Source organism: Rhipicephalus sanguineus, chromosome 1, assembly GCF_013339695.2.
Source record: "Rhipicephalus sanguineus isolate Rsan-2018 chromosome 1, BIME_Rsan_1.4, whole genome shotgun sequence".
Classification (NCBI taxonomy): Eukaryota; Metazoa; Arthropoda; class Arachnida; order Ixodida; family Ixodidae; genus Rhipicephalus; species Rhipicephalus sanguineus.
The window spans coordinates 277,149,940-277,173,348 of record NC_051176.1 but is presented as its reverse complement, the minus strand read 5'-3'; the positions used below and the strand labels follow the sequence as shown (position 1 = coordinate 277,173,348).

The following is a 23,409-nucleotide window of genomic DNA, read 5'->3' as shown; positions in this document are numbered from 1 at the left end:
AGGTCATGAAAGCGTGCGAAAAGGTCATTCCGCGCGCGAAAAGTAGTGCTGTTTGAAACCTGCCCGGGAATGCCTCAAAAAAGGGTGAACGCTCCTATGTTTTCCGCCAGCATAGCCGTAGCAAATGCGATGGAGGGGTTTTGCCGCTTTGTCCTCCCCGTACAGTTGCGGTGTAAGCCATTCCCTCCAACTTCTCCGTATCCCCAAACCGCTCCCGCAGTAACCCAAACCATGGGTAGTGACTTCTCTTCACAGTTCTCTGCGCTTATTGTCAGAGGCTATGGAATACATAGCTTGCATTTGACGTCACCGTGGCCGCCACCTTTGTGAACAAACTGGTTGAGACGCAGGGTGAACTGTTGCTCGAACGCGCGGAGCAAGAAATGGTGACACCAGATTAGTTCTGATGCCCCCTCCAACTTCCTGAATGAAATGTAATTAATTGGTATTTACAAAGTACAAGATTTATTATTTTTACGCAGAACCCTCTTATCGCGATTCACAACTGACTGTGCCGTAAAGCAACTTTCGTAAAGAAATTCTTTTCTTCGGGCACGGCTTACGTTTTTTCTTGAGGACACTTTGATCTGTTTCTGTGCCATCTAGACAACTTTGGCGGTTAGATGGAATGGCTGCTTAGAGAACATTACCGTTGTAAGAAAATTCAAAATAAAAGATTTGTACTCTTCTACTGTTTTATTATATTTGTTATATTATGCGCTTCTCCCAGATTTATATATTACATACAGCACACTTTAGGCTAGCTTTTGGAAATTTAAGATGGCAAACGGAAAAAAGTTCGGTACATACTAGCGTGGATAATGTTTAAAAATTACACTGAAGGTGGTCGAACGCGAAGACGGGGTCAGTTCCCAAGGAATGTCCCAGCACTATCACCCCAAGTTGTTACGTTGTGAAAAGAGCACGTGTCGAGTCATACACTTATCAGTGAATTTCTTTTCAAAAAACAAAGCTCGTTCTGATCTACGCATGTGCCGTTGGTGCCTGGAAGGACCAGTTCGCGGTAGCCGATCACGCTTTTTTATCCATTTGCCTGCTCAAGGCAGCAAAAGCATTCAAGTCTCTGCTGCAGGTGCCGCCGCTGTTAGTTTTGCCACCACATCAGATCCCTGCGGGTGCTGAATAGGACGATTAGCTACGGGTAGGGAAAAATCTCTGAGCACCGAGGATCTCTCGCCAACTGCTTAGAGAAAGAGCTGGTAGCCGAAACGCTGTCGAGACGCCGTAGAAACAGTGCACTGTGTTTGGGCGACACGCCTGAATTAGCCACGCATAACACAACAATGTCGTGTGGAACACGCACGAGAGATGGCATCAATAATGCATGTTGCTGCGCAAAGGCGCTGCGCAAAGGAAACACGGACAAGGAAGAGAACAAGGAAGGAAGTGAGACCCGCGACTGGATTTTATTGAACATAAAACGCATATTTATACGACACAAACCACAAATTCATTTACGCACATGAGAGGAACCAGCTTTCATTATCGTACAATCTTATGGAAGTATCACTGAGGCTAATGTCTCTTCTTTTCGTGATGAAGAAAGCCTCAGTCAGCTCACGTGCCAATTGGTTCTTGCCTAAGACGTTTCTAAGCAGCCACGATGTCGCGCTTCTGCGTATTCCTGACCGACAGAACTGAGCGAAAGCACACGAGCCTCTTGGCTAGTCTCTGCTGCAGATGGCGCCACTGTCCCCCTTGCAACCGCAGTAAATTCCTGCGAGCGCTCAATAGGACGATTAGCTATGGACATGGGGCAGTTTCCTGAGTACCAAGGACCTCTCGGCACCCTGCTTATATGAAGTGCTGGTAGCCAAAACGCTGTCACAATGCCGAAGAAACGCTGCTTTGTGTTTGGGTCACACACCTGCATTAGCCTCCCATTCCACTTCATTGTCGCGGGGAACACGCTCGGGAGGAAAACAGGCAGCACAGACCCCCTCCCCCCACAATAAACGTTACAAAATAAAAATACCGAAGCCCGTTTCAAGCTCACTCAGCAAGTCCCTTACTTTTCTACGCAGTGCACGAATACAGCCATATGAGAGGCTGGTGGTAGAGTGTAGGATCGCAGAATATAGGGGATACCAGGTGGAGCCACGTCGCGCCTCTTAAATTTGGCGCGAATTTTAAATCCAGACTGTAAGTACACAGAGCACTTTCAAAGCCTGTAAAATGGAAACCAGGGGCTTGAAATGCATGACAATTATACCATAACAATAAGGAAATAAAAAGGGAGGAAATGTTGCGGAAGAAATTTAGATAACGAAGCTATTTTCTTCAGGAGACAACAAGAAAGGGCGAGACGTTAAAATGTACAATTTTTATGGATATTTGCCTCTGGTTTGTAAAAAAATGAGAGCCTGAGGAAAATATCTGTCCGCAACATTTCCTCGATATACTAAAAATGAATGCAGTGCCGAAAACCTCGTTTAAATCTGACCAAATTTGGGCACGCTAGGGCTTCTCAAAATGCGCATGTATTCTCTATGGGAGCTCGCGCTGGTGAACCCTCTTAACTGGTCTGACACGATGCTCCCTGACCTAACTTGCTCAGAAAGCACCTGAAAATTGTAATAACAAAAACTGTGTTGCAGCATGTCAGATATAAGACCTGCCTAACAGTTTCTACATCTTTTTTTACAATAGGACATTTCTATGTTTCTCATTAAAAAAGAAGAAAGAAAGATCTACGACAAGAGCAGCTTACCATTTCATAGAACAAAGCAGCTTAGTTCCAACATCAGAGAGTTGGCCAAAAATGCATCAAAAGAATACCGTTGCCATTTTATGTATTTCACCAACCCCACTGAACAGGTTCCAGGTGGTTAGGTAAGACATCTAGATCATCTGGTGGAATGGCCGACAAATTAAGCTGGCAAGGAGACAAAATTGTGTAGTCTTGCACTATGGTGCTAATCAGCAGAAGATAAATAACCTTGATTACTTCGTCTATGAAACAGCTCGTCCCAACATGCAAGTCTTCTCGATGCAACCCGACTCTCTCAATTAATAAATTCCATTGCAGGGTGCCTATAGTGAATTAGGGCGTTCTAAAGCTTGTACCAGTGTATTATTAGGGTATTTCCTATTTCCAGCCTATTTTCCTTAAAGAGAACAAACTTTCAAACTTTGGAAAAATTACGTACAGGATGGGATACAATCATTTGACATACAAATTAAAGTAGGTTATGAAGTCCGCAACTTTCCCTTAAAGCAACATACAAAAAGTTGAAAATGGTATAACCAGTACGCATTTAAGATGTGAACTGAGCACCCACATTTAAAAAATTACTTACTTTGTCAGGATGCAGAAGAAGACTCATCACAGTGTGAGAGTACACAGTGTCAATTCCTCTGCTCTCCAGTTCCCCCTATATCAAGAAAACAAATTCGGTGACAAAAAAATTAGCTGCGAAAATAAGTTCTCTTCAACAGCCGTGATGGACATTTCAAAAAGCAAAACTATGGTGCGATCCTTCATGTTATGTGAAGAATACTACCAGCCTCATAGACTGAAAATATCTTTCAGATTTGTGTTCATACTGAAGCTTTTCCAGAGACTTGTACCTGCAACAGCCGTAAATAATTTACATTACGAGGTGAGCACACATAACGATGTCCAGTGAACCAAAAGGTAAAAAGACTTAAATCTGCAGGCAACTAACTGCACTTCACGAGGACCAATGGTGCAATCAATGCAGTTTAGTTGCCATCAAAAACTGCTATGTGTCCAGATTATGTCTTGATCTTACACAGTAGTAAAAGAAATTACGCCATCTCCCGCTAAAGGGGACCATGAGGCGATGCGAAGCCGGAGCACTTGCACGATCGCGTTCCGTTGGCGTTCGTTGGGCATGCTACCGACCTCGTGTCGTGGAACACGAAGAGGGACGCTACGCGCGTCGTGTCTTCCATCTAGCCTGGCCGTTAATTCTCACAGGGCGAGCGGGGAACGCGGTCGACACGCGGGCGAGAGAGGGGGGGGGGCAGCGTAGGAAAGGAGAGAGAGGGGGAGGGGACGCGCATGCGCTCGAGCTCATCGCGGCGTTGTGCAGGAGAGAATTTCGGCATGTCTAGCCCGCATTTCAGAGAGAGTGGAAAGGGGGATGGGAGAGGGGAAGTGGAGAGGGAAAATGGAAAGTGGAGAGGGGAAAGGGAGAGGGGAGGAGGTATGTGGAGAGGGTATGCGCATGCGCAGTGAGGGTGGTCACGCCGCACACCACCACCACCACCACCGCCGGATTGAGCTCGACCTTAAGATACTTCGCATCTAATATATTTGCAATACTACGGCTCTTTTGAGCTAAATTTCTTACAAAGATGATCCCGAGTTTTCATTCATTCCTGCTGTCGGTCACACGGAGCTACACCATATGCATGGAGCACATGTATAGCATGTATGCGGCCAAACACAGTATGCATGTAGTAATAGGAACAGAAAGCATAGTACATAAAATAGAAACAAGTGTGTTGTAAAAGAAAGAAAAAAGAAACATCCCAACAGGTATAACAAGTAGTTAGCTGAATAAACTTAAGCAAAGAAATACAGGCATCAAAAGCAAACGAAGGTAAAATGTGTTAAGTTTTCACTGACTATAGCTTGTCATTTTACATAAAGCAACAAAAGACGTGAGACAACTCCAATTTAAGAAATGCCAAACTGCCTACCCCACAGAATAGCCCCTGAAATATTCATTGTCACATTATTTTCCCCGCGTAGCTTAGCCATCGTACACGCCTTGCATAGTCAAGAATGTAACCATGCTGTAACCAGTGTGTCAAACCAAAATCTGTACCAAAACTATATCTCTGTTGGAACTGAACCCAAATCAGCCTGTGCAGGACAGTGCAAATAGGAGATAATTGGGAGACACCTTCGTCCAGTAGTGAACATAAAATAGGCTGATGATTAACCCAAACCTGAATTAATATCCTTGCAATCTGCCTGAACCCATACAGTTTTGGTCTATCATTCGGAAGAATCAATACTTGCTTGTTACTTTGGTGGGGACTGTGCTGATACCTACTGCCACAGGTCGGCAAAAAATGTGGAGCGCACTCAGACTCACTCACCAAACATATCTTGCCCTTAGGGTTCACTCGGACTCAGACTCGCCAAACTTCTCCACATCCGTACTCGCTCGGACTCAGACTCACCATTAATTTTTCTCAACCGGGCTCACTCGTACTCAGACTCTCCAGAATATAATTCACTTGGACTCACTCAGACTCAGACTCACGGCTCAATCTGAGTGAGTCGACTCATGAGTCCGTTAGCCTATAAATAGCTTTTTCTACCATAGTGTCAATGCTCTTTAACACCAATATCTCGCATAATTGGTGCTCTGCTTAGCAACTTTTGATCTCGTACCTTCAAACATGAGTTATCAGAGTTTGCAAATCCAATAAGGACCTTTTTATTGGAAGAGATGACTCGCATGAGATATTTTTATCAGTAACTCCCCGTGAAAAATTTTGCGTGGGGGAGGTTAAGGCACCTCCTCCCCCTTTCCATCCGCAACTCACGCCTCTAATGAATAAATATACAGCTGAAGTATGAACGGTAGCGTGTAGAAGTATGTGGGAGTATACATGAGTTGAAATGTGAGCGACAGTAATGCTGAAGTTGAGTATATAGCACCATAGGTCGGCAAAAAATGTGGAGCTCACTCAGACTCAGATTCACCATAATTTTTCTCAACCGAACTCACTCAGTCACAGACTCATGTCTCGATATGAGTGAGTGAGTTGGCCGACCTATGCCTACTGCATCCACACTTGTGGCAATTCATATCACGAATGGTATTAATGCTGCTTCTGCAGTGCCTGCCAATTAACCCTTTGAGGGTTTTCGCCGTACATGTACGACATGCCTGTATGTTTAAAACACGCGCCTTTTTCGATCATTTCTCTTGCTTGGCATGTGCTGCCACAGTTCGGAAACGCGTCGAATTTTTTTCATGCGCTGATGTCTCTCTGTTTCTTTTCTTTCCAAAGCGGCGCGCCGGCTTTCGCTTGCTTATTTAATCGCACGCGCGTGGTTCGGATGGTTTCGTGCACCTTTTTCGATCATTTCTCTTGCTTGGCATGTGCTGCCACACTTCCGGAATACGTGCAATTTTTTTCATGCGCCGATGTCTCTCCGTTGTCTTTTTTTTTTTTTTTTTCTTAAGAGGCACGCCAGATTTCACTTGCGCATCCGAGCGCGTGCGCGGTGCGGCTGGTTTCGGTCTCGTCCTTCGAGTGGTTATCTATCGCTTCTTGCGCCTGCAAAGCTGACGGCTGTCTGGTTTCTAATCTCTCAAAAGGTGACCGCTTGTTACTCTCTTGTTTATTGCTCCCTGAGGCGTGATTACATCTCTTTCGGTGTGGCGTTAAATTACACAAACCATGTCGGCGTGGTTGCGTTTCCTGTTTTGGGGACTCGGAAAAACTAACTCCGTCTCGTTGGCAATAAGACGAAGGATTATTATAGCTTTTTTACTCGTTTTGCTTTCCGGACGGGCGCACAACCATACAGTTTTCTTCCGTACGCTCACTCACGCAGTTCGCTTACGCTATGGAAGTGCGTGCCGGTTGCTCTGTTGCTAGGGGTCACTGACATGTTAGGGTCGCCGACATGTTAGTTGACATTAAGAGAAAAGAAAATGGACCCTGGCATACCATGTAATGTGCAAGAGCAATAACCAGAAGACAGTTTGAGTAACTGAATGGATAGCAAGGGAAGAGAAATGCAGCTGAGGATGGCAGAAAGTTACATGGGGCGATGAAATTTGTGGAGATAGGTTTGTGAGACGCTTACCCTACGAGGCGAACGGGAAGGGACGCGATGTTCTCCACTGCCGCAGCGAACAAAGACGCTACGGCCGGGTTCATCGACTCTCCGGCATGGCGCAGAAAAGGCACTCGAGGCAGGATGTCAACAAACACGGGTTTATTAACCCAAGATGCAGCACAGTGCGACACTCACGGGTTTGCGGGCCGTCAGGGTAACTCCGCAAGACCGATCAAGTACACTTGCCTGCGGCGCTACGGTTACCGCACAAAGGGGGGAACCACCAAAGCGCGCGAACGAGAAGCTGCCTGCAATAGCAGTGCGTGGCTACCTCGTTGCAGGCGTGCAAGCATCTTTTTTTTTGTGTGTGATTAGAGGAAGAATAAGACGCCTAATTTCTGCAGCCCTATAGGGAGCACGGCGCAGAGTCTTGGGGTGGGGGAGGATGGGAGTAAAGTGGATAGGAGTGTTAAGAGTGTCGTTGTGGCTCGGACGTAGTAGCAGTCATCAAACCGGCAGCAAGGGCAGGGGTGGAAGGACCCGCGCTCAGCGGTAGGCCGCTATGCCCGTCTCCTTAAGCCCACGCCAGACAGAAGCGGGCTCTTAGGGGAAGGGGGTTGTCACTGGCAGCCAATGAGGACCAGAGAAACGCAGTGACGTAGGCTAGCGCAGTAAGCCGCAAGCAGTGTTCAGACATGTCCGGACACGTGGTGTCGTGCGGGGAAGACCGACACATGGCTCGCACCAGGCAAAAAGGCCTGGCGGCGTAGCCACGGTAGCCATATCGGCGATTAACGGCGGTTCCTGGCGTTCGAGCTGCGCGGGGCCAGCACACGCGCTAGCTGGGGAACGAGGCGCCAAAGGGGAGGGCACGCTCGATTGCCACAATTATTACATGCATAAAATGGAATTAGCTCAAGTAAGACAGGATCAATTGGAAATCATGGCCTTTGTCCTATAGTGGACATAAAATAGGCTGCTTCTGCTGATGGTTATGATGACAATGATAACATATGAGACTTTTATGCGGAATTGAGGTGGTATTATGTTTTGCTTGGCAATATTTGCATGTATATAGCACAGAATCAGCAAAAAATAAAGTACGATAGAGTAAGCAAAGTTAATTCCTATGGCCACCTCTTGTTTACTTTTCCTGACTGCAGATAAGTCTTCTGCCAGGTACTTTTGGTTTTGCAGTTGGTGGTCATGCTGCGTGTTCATTGCTTGGTTCCTGGACATTATAAGGTGTTTTACAGTATGTTCAAGAGAGAAAGTAGAATTTTTCTCAACTTTTATTCCTTATCATCCCTGTGTATCTGTTGTATGTTAAAGTCATTCCTCATGTTTTAATTTTTCAGTGTTTTGACGAATGTTTTAATATAGCCTGCAATGTTGTACTGCTGAACAGTCATGTGCCATTGCCATATGTGATAAAAAATAATAAGCAGGTTATTACTGTAAACTTATATGTTTACAAATTCCTAGACTCACATTCTCATATGTTGAAAATAAGACATTCATCTTCTACAATCTACACATATTCAATGTGAGTAAAGATAACAGTAAACACAAGAGGAGCTTAGAAATGGACGCACGGAAGCACAACACCATGTGCCTTTGTGCTGCCTTTGTGTGAATTGGTTGCCTTTGTGTGAATTCCACCTAGAGCTACATGACATTAAACGTCATTGATTGATAGCGACACAAAACACCAACTGTTGCCTCCCTGGTACCTGCGAGATTCTCATCTTCATATCTTCCCGAGAGAAGCTGAGCATGCGGACATGCTGCCCTGTTCAGCCTGTCGCCTATGGGAAGGACAGAGTTCTCTGTGCTGAACTTGTTTGCACACTGTATGAGTGCTGTGAACCATCATAAGTATTTATTTCTCTAAACCAGAATGGAATCAGGGTTTGCTGAACCTGAACCCCAAACCAAATAAGCAAGTTTTCCAGTTTTATATTCAAGACACAATGGATACAGATATAGTGAATTATTAGGGATAGGAAAGTTCATTTTAAATGTATTTTGCCAATATCAGCAGGTAGTAATTACGTTCTTGCAAATATATGTTAGATACAGTCGCCATATCTTCTTGTTAGTTCCAATATGTGCTCATGTTTCACTGCAAAGTTGCACACGTCAGGCAGTGTACACAGAATTGTGTGCACTATGATAGCACATCAGAATCACGGAAATAACAATGTTCAACAGGGGATTGAAGGTCTGAGTGTTTGCTCTCCATGCCAGGATGTAATCATGCAGTAGGTTCACTTTTTTTTTTTTTCTGTGACAATGTTTTCAATGTGTCCTGCTGATTACCGATTCTGAAGGTGCAAGAAACAAGGTGAATATAAATTCTCAAGTGTACAAAATTAACTGGTCCCTGAAGAGAATTCAGTTCAGCCATTCGGACCTTAACACTGGTTGGTACAAGCAGGCAATGTTCCAGTACGTGGTGCCACAACACACTAACTATTCGTAAAGCATGTAAAGCCCATATCACAGACACTTCAAACCTTCAAGCCCATAGAATATGACAGTGCCAAGCATACCTGAAACCACACTTGGATTTCCTGGGGAACTGTAGTGGCTTTGATATACTTCATCCTGAAGGTGCCTAGGGCGTGCCAGAGACCACTGCATTTAAAAGAATCAATTCTGGGGTTTTACATGCTGTGAACTAGTCAAGCTGTCTAACACAGCTTTTTTTCACAGTCCTTTCTTTCTGTACAACAGAATGGAAAATAAACTTTGACTTTGACTTTGAAAACTAAGGTACAGTTATGAGGCATGTAGTAGAGGACTCTGGAATAATTTTGACTACCATGGATCCTTTAACGTGCACCTAAACATTGGTACACATGTATTTTGCGTCTTGTGCCAATCGAAATATGGTTATCATACCCAGGAATTCAATCCACACCCTCAAGCCTAGCAGCACAACGTCTCAGCCGCTAAACTACTACGGCGGGTTGACCACAGCATAATGGAAATGTTGGACACAGTAGTCATTTTCACAATCTCTGAAACCTGCAGCATACTTGTCCTTAGCATATATACCCATACGTTGCAGAGTTAGCATAAGATACAGCAAAAAATGTCAAAAGTTATGCTATAAAACAAAATCTTGCATCGCAGATATTATTGCAAAATTAGGCTCAGATGCAGTATAAGATATTTCTTGCACTACATTAATAAGCAAAAAAAAAAATGATCTGGAAAAGATTGTGTGTGTAGGAATGAAAAATACCCATTTGTCACAATACATTTCAAAAGGGTATAGTCATCAAAATGTATGGCAGCCTTACCAGAGGTCCCTGTTGGTAGTTACCACCACATGGTGGTGCGGTCAGCCACATTGACACCAAGATTTTCGTGGTTAACAAACTCTGCAAATTCCAGCTGCAAGTATCCAGAAGTGAAAAACCAAAAATTTTTAATTAAAAAGAACTGTTAAAAAAAAATGCTAAGCATTCATTTCCAGCTTTCAGTTTTCCGAAATCTTAACGCTGCCAAAATCAAATTCATGTGGTATTTATCTTGCACAATGTGCGAGAGAGAATCAGTTTTACTGCTGTTTAAATACAGTTTTGTAAATGTAAGTAAATAAATATGCTACATTCTTTTGCTTACGTGTCGCATGGCCTCAGGACAGAATTTAAATAGCAGTCATACACTGTGAACAATTTTCCAAGACAAATTTGGCTAAATAAACCAAATTTGCACAAATTTGCCAAATTTGCTTTGACAAATATGTTTTCATTTTTCTATTAAAGGTCGATTAAGTACATGTGCCCAACAGCTGTCACAGGCTGAACTCTGATCTGTCAGCCGCTGTACTGGACCATTTAGAGGAACAAGTCGCAATATGAGTTGAATGGCAGAGGATGACAGTAAATACAAACAACTCTAGTGCTCTTTGAGGGAAAATCCTTCTGTGGCCTTTATTGGCGCTCAGCGCGATAGCGTCCCCAATATGCCGTATATAGCACAGTCAAAACTCATCAGGCCTCTGCTCCACTACTATTCTTTGTCTTTCTGCCCGCGCCGCGCACAATTTGCAACACTCTCTAAATTTGCGAATTACTTTGTTTTTCCCTCCAAAAAATGTGCTGGCCAATTAAGTCAGCATCTATCAACTGCCAATATGCCAGAAAACCTTACAGCAACAACTGGTTATATAGAGGGGACCCCTTAATTGGGTAAGAATGACCACATTTGATGCACAGAGACAAATAAAAGCAACAAATTGGACAAGGGCAATATGACAGAAAATTCAGTGCCAAAGCTCATTTGACAGCAGTAACAAGCACACAGTTATCAGGGGTGCACACACACACACACACACACACACACACACACACACACACACACACACACACACACAAACATGCAGCAGCTTCACAAATTAAGGTCTGTATACCCTGTTAACATTTGTGCTAACGATGTAAGGAATCATTTGGTACATTTGGGAGTTATATAAGCAAGGTTGATTGATCATGTGCATTATTTTTAGGAAAGACAACATTTAATAGTTAAATTTTTGTTGGTAAGAAAGCAACCATTCAATTGAAGGCACATATACAGAAAAGGTTCAGCCAATTTGTCTTGTAACTAACTTGTAAAACGATCCCGAGGCATCTCATCAACACATTCCACAACACGTGATAGCCTACCAAGCTGTACAATTTTAAATTATATACAGTGCAATCACACTTGAAAGACTGCAGTATTGAATTATGTAACTAGAAGCAAGGAAGCCACATCCCGAAAAAGGTTCCAGCCATTGATTTGGTTACAAGAGCTGTCCCTTTAGGATGAGTTTACTCTGTTACTGTAGCAAATAAAGCTATCAAATATTCTCAAGAATGGCCTCTTGGTTTATGCAATGTATACAGCACAATGATCTCAAACAGTACTGTCAGGAACAGTACTTCCCGAGTGATTCTAGGTAAAAGAAACAAACACCCAAAACAATCAATTTTCAGATAAAGTGAACCTAAGGTTCTTAGTTCAATATGCAAATGTGACAAAAAAATGATAGGTTGGACAAAGATAATCTACAGGCAATTGTTGCAAAAACAACTGCATTCTTGATTTCACAGTTACTGAAATACAGAAAGTCCAAGCTCTAATTTCTCCAAAATATATGCTGCTCTGTTGAAGCATTTGTAAACACTTTCATGCTCATTGAATTCACTAATCTTATTCACAAAATCACTAATATATGCCAACTGCTTTACTACCACCCTTAAAGGGACACTAAAGGCAAATATTAAATCGATGTTGATTGTTGAAATAGCGGTCCAGAAACCTCGTAGTGCCACTTTTATGCCAGGGAAGCGCTTATTTTGATATAAAATCACGTTTTAGTGAACCGCATCGCGTTAGCGCACTTCAAATCACCCGCCTGAAATCCGACTTTCATACGTCACTGCTGCCGTGCCCAACGTTGCCCGCCTTCACTGCGCGGCCGCCGACACTAGTAGCAGCAGAGCGAAAGTAGCAGGACCCACAGCAGCAACAACGGCCATCGAAGCTTGCCGCAATCGCCGCAATGCATGTGGACGGAGAACTTGACAATGGCATGACACTAAGCCACTTCGAGCGTAAGGGTTCATTCTGCGGCACCCAGTGAAAAGACACATCGGTTTCCTTGCTGCAGCACTGACGTTGTGCACCATTCGGGCATCCGGCAACATCACATGCATGGGGCATTTTGTCGAACTTTCTGTCAGAGCGTCTTTCACGAGCGCGCAAAACACACGCGGCAGTACGCGATCCCGAAACTACCACCGAGACGCGACCGCGTGAGCAAAGCCGGCCGCCGGGCGAAGCGCAGTTCGGCGAAAACGAAACCTTTGAACCACGCGCGCCGTTCCCCATGGCAATGCCACAGAGGTTCTTTTTTCCATCAATCAAATGGAAACGAACAAACAGCATTTTAATTCGTCTTTTGAGTCACGGAAGGTTCTTTTTTTATTGTTGCTAGTTTGATTACTAGTGATTTATTGTAGGCAGACTCTCATATGTCATCGGGATCACTTCGAAAATGTCCCACTCGTGGCGCTCATCATGTGAAGCATTTAGCTTAATTTCTCGGTAAGTAGGGCACTGCTGTTGATAATACTGTCGTTTTAGACGTTGTCATACATTGAGCTTTAACTCTGACATAAATTGTTATTTGCCTTTAGTGTCCCTTTAAGGTTAATAGTAGGAAAAAGGGAAATGCATGTGAAGACCTCAATGCACTGAACAGCAGTGTGTTTCTTGCAGCAAAAGTCTGAAACACTGCTGCACAGACCCTTGGATTTAAGGATAGGAATTTTCTTGAGTCAATTAGCCAATACCTTGATGTAAATGACATTTCATCGTGACCTTGTTTCCACTGCAAGCGCTGGCAGACCAACAAAACAGGAAGCATCAGCAAGCACGAGAGGAGAAAACGGGGAAGCTGGACCGCTAGCACGGTCTTCATGGCCTCTAACGGTGTAAATAAAAGCTTTTATTAAGTACACCAAAGGGATTCATTAACATCCGAGGGACTCATTAACATCCGAGGTCTGGAGTCATTGGATGTCAGTCCTCGAATGTGCAAAGGTCGTAGTTTTTGTTTATGCTCCGTGATATCATCCTGAGGGCATAACCCCGAGACAATGCTGCTGATTCCTTGGGACTAGGCGGTCTACTCAAGCTCCTTTCTGACGAATTGGAAAAGTCTGGAGAAGGATACAAGGACTACAAGGATAGCAGCGGACAAGACAGTGGCGGTCAGCATGTGTCAAGCCAGCCATCCTGTAGTTGCAACCGGGATCACCTTACTTCATCTGCTCTTCTGGCAAACTCCTCTTGTGATTTTCAATATTTCAAAGAGATATGAGTGCTGTCATCAAGGCAGCACTCAACAGAAGCGCATCCTAGCAATATGTCCCTGGCGCACAAATGCAAGTGCTATCCAATGATAAACTGTGCTTCTAATGCACAACTAAAGGTCACAGGGCACGCGACTGCAAACGAAGGAGCTCTTGCTTGAGGTGCAAAGGTCGCCATGACTCATGTATGTGTGATACACACAGGATTACTGAGAACTTGCACCAAGGCGCCATAAAATACCGTGCAAGTAAGCCAAATGAATACACAACTAAAAAATAAAGTGCAAGAAAACTGGATCCAAGTAAGTCATCAGCAGTTGATGGTCAAAAATAGGCAAACTTCCCCGGCTACCCACACTGAGTGGAACCCCTGAAGACCATGATGTGACTGCGCTGTTTCAGACGCCGCCTACCCTCTCGGAAGAGAAGGCCCACATGGAGACTACATTCTACACTAACCGTAAGCGGCTCATCCAGGAGGAGGAGGTTGTACAGAGTCAAGTTCAAGTTCAGGGTAACGTGGAGCAGGCAGCCAAGATGGCCGAGCTGCGATTGAAGTTGCGCGAGGAGAATATGGCTAGTGAACGGGAACATTGTCACAATGCGACCAAGCTGAGGGAACTTCAACGCATGCTTTCCGACGAGCGACAGCATTGTGAGAAATTGGAATATAAAGTCACAAGGAAAGCTGCTCAAGCAGACTTGGTGAAGGATTATGAGTCAAAAGTACAGAAATTGACTCAGGAGTTGAACGAGGTGCAGAAGCGGCTGTTTGCATCAGAAAAGAAGCTGCGACAGGCATTCCCCTTGGTGCCCAAGATACAGCAGAAGTGGGTTGAGAAATGACACCAGGATGAATTGGAGAAAGGAAAACAGTCGGAACATATGGTGGAATGTCTACATCAGCAGAAGTGAAGCGCAATAGGCTAGCCTGGAGAGGATGGGAACCAAGCAGTCTACAGGAGTCATCCCAGGCAGTGGGAACCTACGAGCAATTCTGCATGCAAGATAAAGTGGTCATTCAGTGGCTGCGAGGTCATCTCTTATTGCTCACCAAAGAAGACACATCCTTTGCTAATACTGTGGGCATCGGTGCAAAGGCAGCAGAATTCCTTTACCAGGATGGCAACATGGACAAGAAGACCTTGTTTGGACTGTTTTGGCAAAATGTGCCTGCAGGTGAAGAGTCGAAACAGCGGACTGAGAGCCCTGTTGACCTAATTGCCTATTTCCGCGAGGTGGTGGGAAAGGAGGTCCTCGGTCTGCACGCGCAAGTGGTGAGAGAAGCTTCGCAAAATGAAGGGTCAGCTTGAACAGTAGAAGGGTCACGAAGATAGAGCAAGGCAGCGAATCTCACAAAACTCATTCAGTTGTTCAGAATTTCTGATGTAACGTCCGTTCTTGCACCGTAAAACAACAAGGAGGCGTTATCATAACAAGGCCTGTCAAAAAGGTTCTACCGCCTGGAACTCTGCGACCTTCACTGCGCGGCCGGGAATGTTTCCATTGCAAGCACTGATGAAACAACAGAAGAGGAAGTGTCTGCAAGCACAAGGGGAGAAAACAGGGAAAGTGGACCACAAGCACGGTCTTTATGGCCTCTTAAGGTAAATAAAAGCTCTTATTTAATACATCGACATGATTGAGCGATTCGACAGCTGCTCTATGCCATATCCCATACAACCTTATTTATTGTCTAGCATCCTATCGGGCATCTGGTCCTAAGGGAGTAGCAAGGATTTTATTTAGGGGAAGGGGACCCCTTCCATATTATGTGTGTGTTCATGTGCACATGTATACACATACAAACTGCAAACTTTTTCGTAAGGGGGTAGGGTGAACCCCCAAAACATGCCCACCCACCTCACCCCTGGCTTCCTTACACCAAGGTCCATTATTGTTGGCATTTAGCAACAATTTTGCTAATCTTCAGTCTCACGACCTGTTCAATGTACGTCTTATTTAACATCATAATGTCGCATGCAAAAATAAGGCAAGTGTTCCACCTCAGAACAACAGAAAGTTCAGCTAGTTCGTAGGGATTTCTCATGGAAGAGGGTTAAGGCGTTCGGATGAGAAGATATCCAGACAACACAACGCCGACCATCAACTGGTATGCATGAGTGGATCATTGGGGTTCGTGCTGTCTGGTTCACTTCTCTTGTGTCCATGTCTGCATGGCTTACCATCTTCCATAATAGTGTTTCACGTGGGTAGCATGAAATCTAGAGCCAAAAAATGCCAGGCAAAGATTGTAATCAGCAGTGTCGCATGCGTTACAGAAGAAAAGCAACTAAATACATTACTTGTTATGCTAAGAAAAAAAATGAACACTTTACCACACTATGTAACCTACAAGAAAAGGTAACTCGCTACCTTTAATTAAAAAAATTAGGCAGGTTACTTCTGCTATTACTGCATGGTCAGAAGTTTTAATTAGTGTATTTTTGCTGTAGGAACCCACAATAACAACTTTATACCAGCTCATATTTATATTTCACATAAAACTTCTAGTCCAAACAACGATCTTACCTGAAATACTGATTTAGCAAGAATAATATGCACAAACATGGCGGACCTTAGCAATATTATAGTGGCCTTAAGTTGCCTGCAGAGCTACATGTGATGGCTTATAACTCGGTGCAACATAGTGAAGCCATTTTTCTCGATGTGACATCAAACACAAAATGAAATTTCATTATGAATGCTCTCCACCAAAAAAACATCAGTAAAGTCTATACATGTTTACAGTACTTCTGATGGCATGCTTCTGCTAACAAAATAGATGCACAAATTCTGTATTATTAAAAAAATGCTTAAATGGCATAGATTCAGAAGGAAAAATATTTGTACACATGAATTTTTCGCACCTAACCTGTATAATTACCAAAAAAATTACAAGTGTTTATGTGAAGGTATTCAAGATCAGCCTTCATTTGCAACATCACTTCAGATGCTCTACACTTTTTTTTCTGGAAATGGGGGCGGTGGGGCTAATTGAAATAAAAATAGTAATGTGACACCTCACGTTACCAGAAAATGTTAACACAAGTATGTTACTTGTTACCACAGGTCACCAAACACTCTCATGAGTCAACTTACTCAGACTGAGATCAAGCTGCGAGTCTAAGTAATAATTTAGCGAGTTTGAGTCCAAGTGGATCCAGCTGAGGAAAATTGTGCCAAGTCTGAGTCCGAATGAGCCACAAGTTCAAAATTTATTTCTTGAGTGGGTCTGAGTGAGCTCCAATTTTTTTTTATTGACCTATGGTATTCTCATATTCAGCATTACTGCTACAGTTATTTCGGCTCATGTCCACACCCACGTCCACTCGCGCATGTTCTAACGCACTAGCATTCATATGCCAGCTCAATATTTATTGATCAGAGGCGTGTTACAGAAAGGGGGTGCGCCCTGATCTACTCTGCAATCTCTTGCACAGGAAGTTCTTGACAAAAATATCTCGTGTGAGTCGTCTCTGATAACTCGTATTTGAAGGTATGAGATCAAAAGGTCTATTAGAGCACAGATTATGGGAGATAATGGGATTAAAAAGCACTGACACCATGATTGAAAAAGCTATCTATGTGCTAATGCACTCTTGAGTCGACTCACTCAAACTCAGACCGAGCTGTGAGTAATAGCCTGAGCGAGTTCGGATGAGCAATGTTTTGGCGAGTTTGAGTCCGACTGAGGAAAATTTGGGCGAGTCCGAGTAAGCCATAAGCACAAGATATATTGCTTGAGCGAGTCTGAGTGAGCTCCACTTTTTTTTGCTGACCTTTGCTTGTTACAGTTCCGGAATGGTAATAAGTACGCCCCTAAGTTACCAAAGGAAGTAATTCTTCACGGATAATGTCATTAAATGTAATACAAACCAGTGACTGACCAAAATATATTTCTAAATATACTTCTAAACTTCAAAAATTATCATACAACCAAACAGAACGTTGTAAGAAAACTATATTTGGTGGTTTTGCAACAAGTGCGTCCGTGAAGTCACGTGTATGACAAAATTTGGCATATTTAGATGTTTGTGTGGAGATTGATGATATCACAAGCATTTGTTTGGTACACAGCATCAATGACATGTTCATAAAGGCAAGTTACTGCCACAGCATCGACTTTGAAATGCAACAAATAATGTTGCCCTTGTCCTTAACCCCATCACATGAATCCTTTTGAGCACACGTGAGCTAATGACAATCAATTGCATGAACACCAAGAACTACAGCTAAGTCTACTTCTAAGCATGCTTGACTTTTATGCCGCTTAGCTATCAATCGTACATGCATCAATCATAATCGAAATTCTTTATTGTAATCGAATGCTACTTTTGACACACTAGAGCACAGCCCTCACACCCACTAAATGAAAAGAAAAAATATCAAGAACAAAAAATTATCACATTAATATTTCCGCTTAACCATGCATTCTTTCGCTGGTCCACACCTGCTAGCGATACAAGAGAATAGATTAACTAGAGAATACATCAGTCATCTGTGGCTAAAGATACAAAATACCATTTTCCTGTACTTTCTGCAGATTTTACTACATAAGGGGCAAATATGTCAGCTACTGCTCTTTGACTATATGCAGTGACGTCTGGATGGGCATCTGCGCGATGGAAACCGCCACTACAAATAAAAATTTTAGGGCAAGATGGAAACAAGACGCCGCTACATAGTGGCACCGTAACGGCGCCTTCTTTCAGTCATGTCCCAAAACGTTATGTACACAGAAACTACTTGCGTAACAGGATATAAGTCGACCTGCATTACGCTTTAAGAGTGCAAACTTCGCTCGAATGCAACTGTGGACGCCTGGGTACGAAGCAAAGCGGGCTACAGAATGATCTTGCTGCAGCGTTCGACCCCCATTTATTTCATCTACATCAACCCAAGCACTACTCGAAAGTGACGAGCAGTTTGGCATTCAAATGTTGAATAATTCCAGTTGCAATTAAAGTTTTGCTGTAACCCACTGAGTGATACCAGTCAAAACAGTTGTGATGAAATCTACGCGACGCTTCGAACGCGCAAATAGAACAGTGCCGAGACACCTCTACAGAGATTAGACTATCTCCCCGCGATAAGTGGTCTTCAAGGTGTATGAACACTTCCGTTGAATAATTCCAGTTGCAATTAAAATTTCGCTGAACCCGGTCTGAGTAACATGACTCAAAACAGTAGTGATGAAATGTAAGCGACGCTTCGAACGCGCAAATAGAACAAAATGTCGAGGCACCCCCACAAAGATTAGACAACTTATCTCCCCGCGATAAGTGGTCTTTCAGGTTTATGAACTCTTGACGACATTCGACACTTTCAGATGCACGACAGAGCCGAATATTTTGTTAGGTGTACGATGAATACCGAAGATAGCTAATTATAGCCAACCACCCACATGTACGATTAGCGAAGAATGCGCAGGAGTGTCAGAACATATCTATAAACAAAGCTGTGCACTAATAATTTTATACGGGATCTACGGCAAAGAATTCATTGTAGAGCAGACAAAGAATGAGAATTTTATGCGGGTGGCTCAAAATATGAAACAACCCTCTAGCACACGTCTGAGGGGAAAGTTGGACATCCAGTGAACTCCCAATTTCCGACGTCTTCAGAGTTTTTTTTTTAGGCTACTATATATATATATACATGCTTCGATGGCAATTGCAAGATATTAAAGCACGACTGCACAACCAGCTCACTAGAACGATGTCTAACTGAAGTAACAACGCATGCAAGCGTAGAAACGCACACGAATTTTCGTGCGGGACGTAACATTGGAAGTCAACGACCGAGGTTACTCCCTGCACATCCCGGCGAACGCCCGCCAGAACCTCAAACGCAGAGATGACAAATCAAACCAAGAACTAAGAGAAAAGAGGCACAATATTATGTGCATTTGACGTTCATATATCAGGAACGCGACGGGGGCCGCGATGAGGGACGCGCCGTAAACTCCTCCCGCGCACGCAGATATATAAGGCTTTGTTCATTAATACCTGCAATCAGAGCGCCATCAGCTGCCGCGCGGTGAGCATTGCACAATCTCTCAGGGACGCATGCAGAATAACTAATCGCTGGCTTGCCTTCGAAGAAAGATCCATTGGAGGGAGAACCAGCAGAATGCTCGGCCATCCACAAACTCGGGCAAATGAACGAGCGAATGAAGGCAGTGCAAAGACCGAAGCCGAAAAGGCCGAACGCTCGTGCGCACCCGCCGCACGAATACACGAGCGTGCCTGCGTGCAGAAATAAATATATGTTTCAGAAATATCATTTCACAAGCAAAATAACAGTCATGACAAGAAACTTTTATTGTCGCTTTTTGATGGCTTACTAGGCTTACTATCCCGCACGTTGTAGTTTCGGTTTCGGCTGCAACGCCAAGTGCGGGTGCGCTTGAACGTAAAATGAAACTCGAGCTTACCTTGCTTATCTCTTGGCAGGTTCGTGAGTTGACGTTTTAAATACATGGGCGTCTTTTTTTGATTGCTCACTTTGCGGCAGTAACTATAACACGGTAAGTGTGTGTAAATTCATGCATGGAGGAAGAAGAAAAAGAAACAAGTGGGTGTGAGCCACCGAGGCGAACAGCATTGAACCCTGCATTGCTGCGGTGGGCGTTGGAGTTTTGCGTAAAAGGAGCGAAGACCTAAGTGGACGACATCTACACGTTACTGTAAGCATTTACTTGTAATTCAGTGCAGCGCGCACGTGTGCCGGTGTCTACCGATTAAACGAGTAACAGTACAGAATTGAGTGAGATATAAAAAAAAAAACAAGTAAATTGGTACCCACTGCTCAAACGTTAACTTGACTTTTAGTTTGCAATAATAAACTAAGAACACTTAGCGAGCCTGATAGATCAAGTGCATGCAATTAACGTGCTGTGCTAGTGTTAAACTGCGCGCTTGGTGCGGTTTGTCCAAATAACCCCCTATTCTTCTGCTTCTTTACGCAGCTGTAATGTCCTCCGGGCTCATGCTCATCACGACGTTTGCCGATGTCGCTGAATAATGAGTGTAGGCTTTTCATCCAAGCCCAACTCCTGCATGCATGCAACCGCCCTACTTCTTGCTGCCTTTTTCTGCTATACAGTACAGAGTTTCAAGCCTGACCCTGCTCACTACAACACACCTCATGAAGCTATCGAGTATATTGCATGGAAAGCTTTGAAAGAAGGCAAGCCTCCGTGTGTCACAGTTCATCCCATAGGAATCAGCCTATTCTGCATCATGGGGCAGTGCGTCCAGGGCGAAAATGGAAGCTCTTACTGCCAATGCAGCCAGCATTTTACAGGACTTACATGTTCAGTCTACAAGGGCAAGTGCACATCGGAAAGCATTTGTGGTCCCCACTTGTGCCAGGACAACCCCAACAAAATTAGCTTGTACGAGTGTGTGTGCAAGCCAGGCTACCATGTTCCTGATAGCCCAGCATTCTCTCACTGCGTGCCAGACAGTATTCTCAGTAGTGCTATTGAGGAGAAGCACAGTGAAAGCTCAACAAATACACCTACATGGCCGTCTTCAACAACTACCGTTGAAAAGCTTGCCAAAACGAGTGTGCTTTTGAACATCTCTGTGAACAACACCAAAACTTCTTTGGTGCCTGTTACAATAGAAAGCAATGCCTCTAAACCAGAAGTTGTATGTGAAAGCTCAGGATTTGACATCCACTTTATTCAGGAAGAAAACAAGACAGCAGATGTCTTCATAAAAGCACTGCAAACTACTACTGGGCAAGATGAGCCAGCTGAAACCACAGGAGCCATGGAGACCAACAGCCATGGTACAGTCCTTGAAAATCAGCTGCACCATGGAGCTGACAGTGTTGAAGGTCCAGACAAAACCAAGGATGGAATAGAAGAGAATGCAACAAAATATTATGCGGGTCTTGGCAGTGGACCCATTACAGTAGCATTATCGGACTACAGTGGAGTATATGAAACCAAGAAACGAACAGAAAAGAATGTAACAATGTCTCATGTGGGTCTCGGCAGTGCACCTATTACAGTAGCATTATCAGAATATAATGGAGCATTACTTTCTGCGCCTCAGCAGCTCATGAAACGAGCAGTGAAGCTTCAGGTACCTGTCATACAGAGAAGGCTTGCTTCAACCTTCCAGAGCAAACAAGATGGCACTTTTGAAAGTCAACTAACTCTGGATGACCTTATGCCTTATAAAGGTGATATTGAAGAACAAGGTGTTGACAACAAAAAACACAAGGAAAAGGAAAGTCTTATTAACGCTTTGAAGTTCAAGTACCACATTCCTATCAGTAGCCATCTAGGCAACCAAGCAACAAGGCTTGAGCACACGGATAACAGTACTACAGTTCCTGTGCAACCTTTTCAGAAGGGATCTTTGAATAAAGATGATGACGACTATGAAGTCATTCAGTTCAGGCAGAGGCTTCTGAAGATGGCACCAGCCAAGCTATTTAGGAATGAAGGGAATAGTGACAATTTATTGCACAGACCTGCTGCCTATCTGGTTGCCAGAGAAACAAAAAAAATGAAAGCTATAAAAGGTTACTTCAGACATAAACAACAACCCATTGAAGCTCAGGATGACATTATTGACAGCTTGAAGCATGCAGTGGAGGTTGATGAGTACAGCAAGAAGAACGTTACCAGGAAACCTGGCCACGACAGTGAAATGACAGAAAAAACTATTATTGTGCTTGAGAAGAGAAAACGCAGAAAGTCAAGGTTTCTGCAAGAAGGCAAAGCTGTAGATAACGCCAGTACAGAACAAAAACGACTAGCTGCAAGTTCAGACCTAACTTCTGAGAAGGAAAATGAGACTCCCAGCCTAATGCCACAGCACAAGTCAGTTTGGCCTGAACATTTCTCTAGGAGATATCGCCTCCGAGAAGCCACATACAGAGCTGATGAAAACTATGAAAGAAAAATTGGGAACTTGGAGAAGTACAGTGTTACACCTGTCATGGTTTGGAAAGAAAACACACCATCACAGAATAGAGATAAAATTACCCATATAGCAAGTGATGCAATAAGCTGGAGGACTGATAAGCTCAAAGACAATTCAATTTTACCCAATGCCGCCACCAAATGGATGCATGAAATTGGGCCGGACGTGTTAACAGGCACTACAAAAAATCAGATGCCAACATGCTGCAATACATCAGTGCTTCTGTCAGATCAAAGGTCCAAAACTTCTCTTGCATTGAAAAAAATTTTTTCGGACAAAAGTATTCACCAGAGTGTTTCGGCCTTTATTGAAAAACAGGTAAAATTCGGCCAGAAGTCACAGCTTCGTGTACAAGACGATGTCAAAGCAAATGACTTTCTGCACTACAAAAAAGGACATCATTTTACAGGCAAAAATCCATTGCTGTTCTTTAATGTAACAGTTTTAAATTATGATAGGAGTAACAAATCATCTGCTTCCTACCTGGTTCCCCTCACTGGAAGCAAAGCCATCATGATATCATGGGGCACATACAATGACTACTCTTCGTGACATATATGCAGTGCACTGGCAAAGTTTTACGCATACCACAGAAATGAGATGGTTCACCGCACCCAATCCGCCTGGTGTTTTACTGGTCTGGACTAGCAGCCACAGTAGTGCCTAGACTATGTGGCTGTGAAGTGACTTGTAATGCTAACTGTGTCATTTATAAAACTGACATTCACATAGTATTGGTAGTGCTTGCCTTGCATCAATTTTTTGGCTCCAACTACTTAAAAAG

General features: G+C 43.7%; 2 protein-coding genes across 3 annotated transcripts in view; one reads left to right on the top strand and one right to left on the bottom strand.

Moving 5' to 3' along the window:
• LOC119379028 (uncharacterized protein KIAA0232) overlaps positions 1-19,894 on the bottom strand; it is a 58,764-nt gene extending 38,870 nt beyond the window's left edge. Inside the window, exons 1-4 of one of the 2 annotated variants that reach the window (XM_049411853.1) lie at positions 19,773-19,894; positions 10,111-10,204; positions 9,355-9,439; positions 3,321-3,395 (exon numbers count right to left, since the gene is read on the bottom strand). In XM_049411853.1, the coding sequence (XP_049267810.1) occupies positions 3,321-3,395; positions 9,355-9,408 (129 nt within the window). In that variant the 5' untranslated portion in view covers positions 9,409-9,439; positions 10,111-10,204; positions 19,773-19,894. The remainder of the gene's footprint in view (positions 1-3,320; positions 3,396-9,354; positions 9,440-10,110; positions 10,205-19,772) is intronic. The other variant, XM_037648165.2, reaches the window with a different exon arrangement.
• Positions 19,895-20,252: 358 nt separating this feature from the next.
• Positions 20,253-23,403, top strand: LOC119379026 (uncharacterized). Its single transcript, XM_037648162.2, has 2 exons — positions 20,253-20,365; positions 20,648-23,403. The coding sequence occupies exon 2, from the start codon at positions 20,703-20,705 to the stop codon at positions 23,175-23,177; it is 2,475 nt and encodes an 824-aa protein (XP_037504090.1). The 5' UTR covers positions 20,253-20,365; positions 20,648-20,702; the 3' UTR covers positions 23,178-23,403.
• Positions 23,404-23,409: the final 6 nt, after the last annotated feature.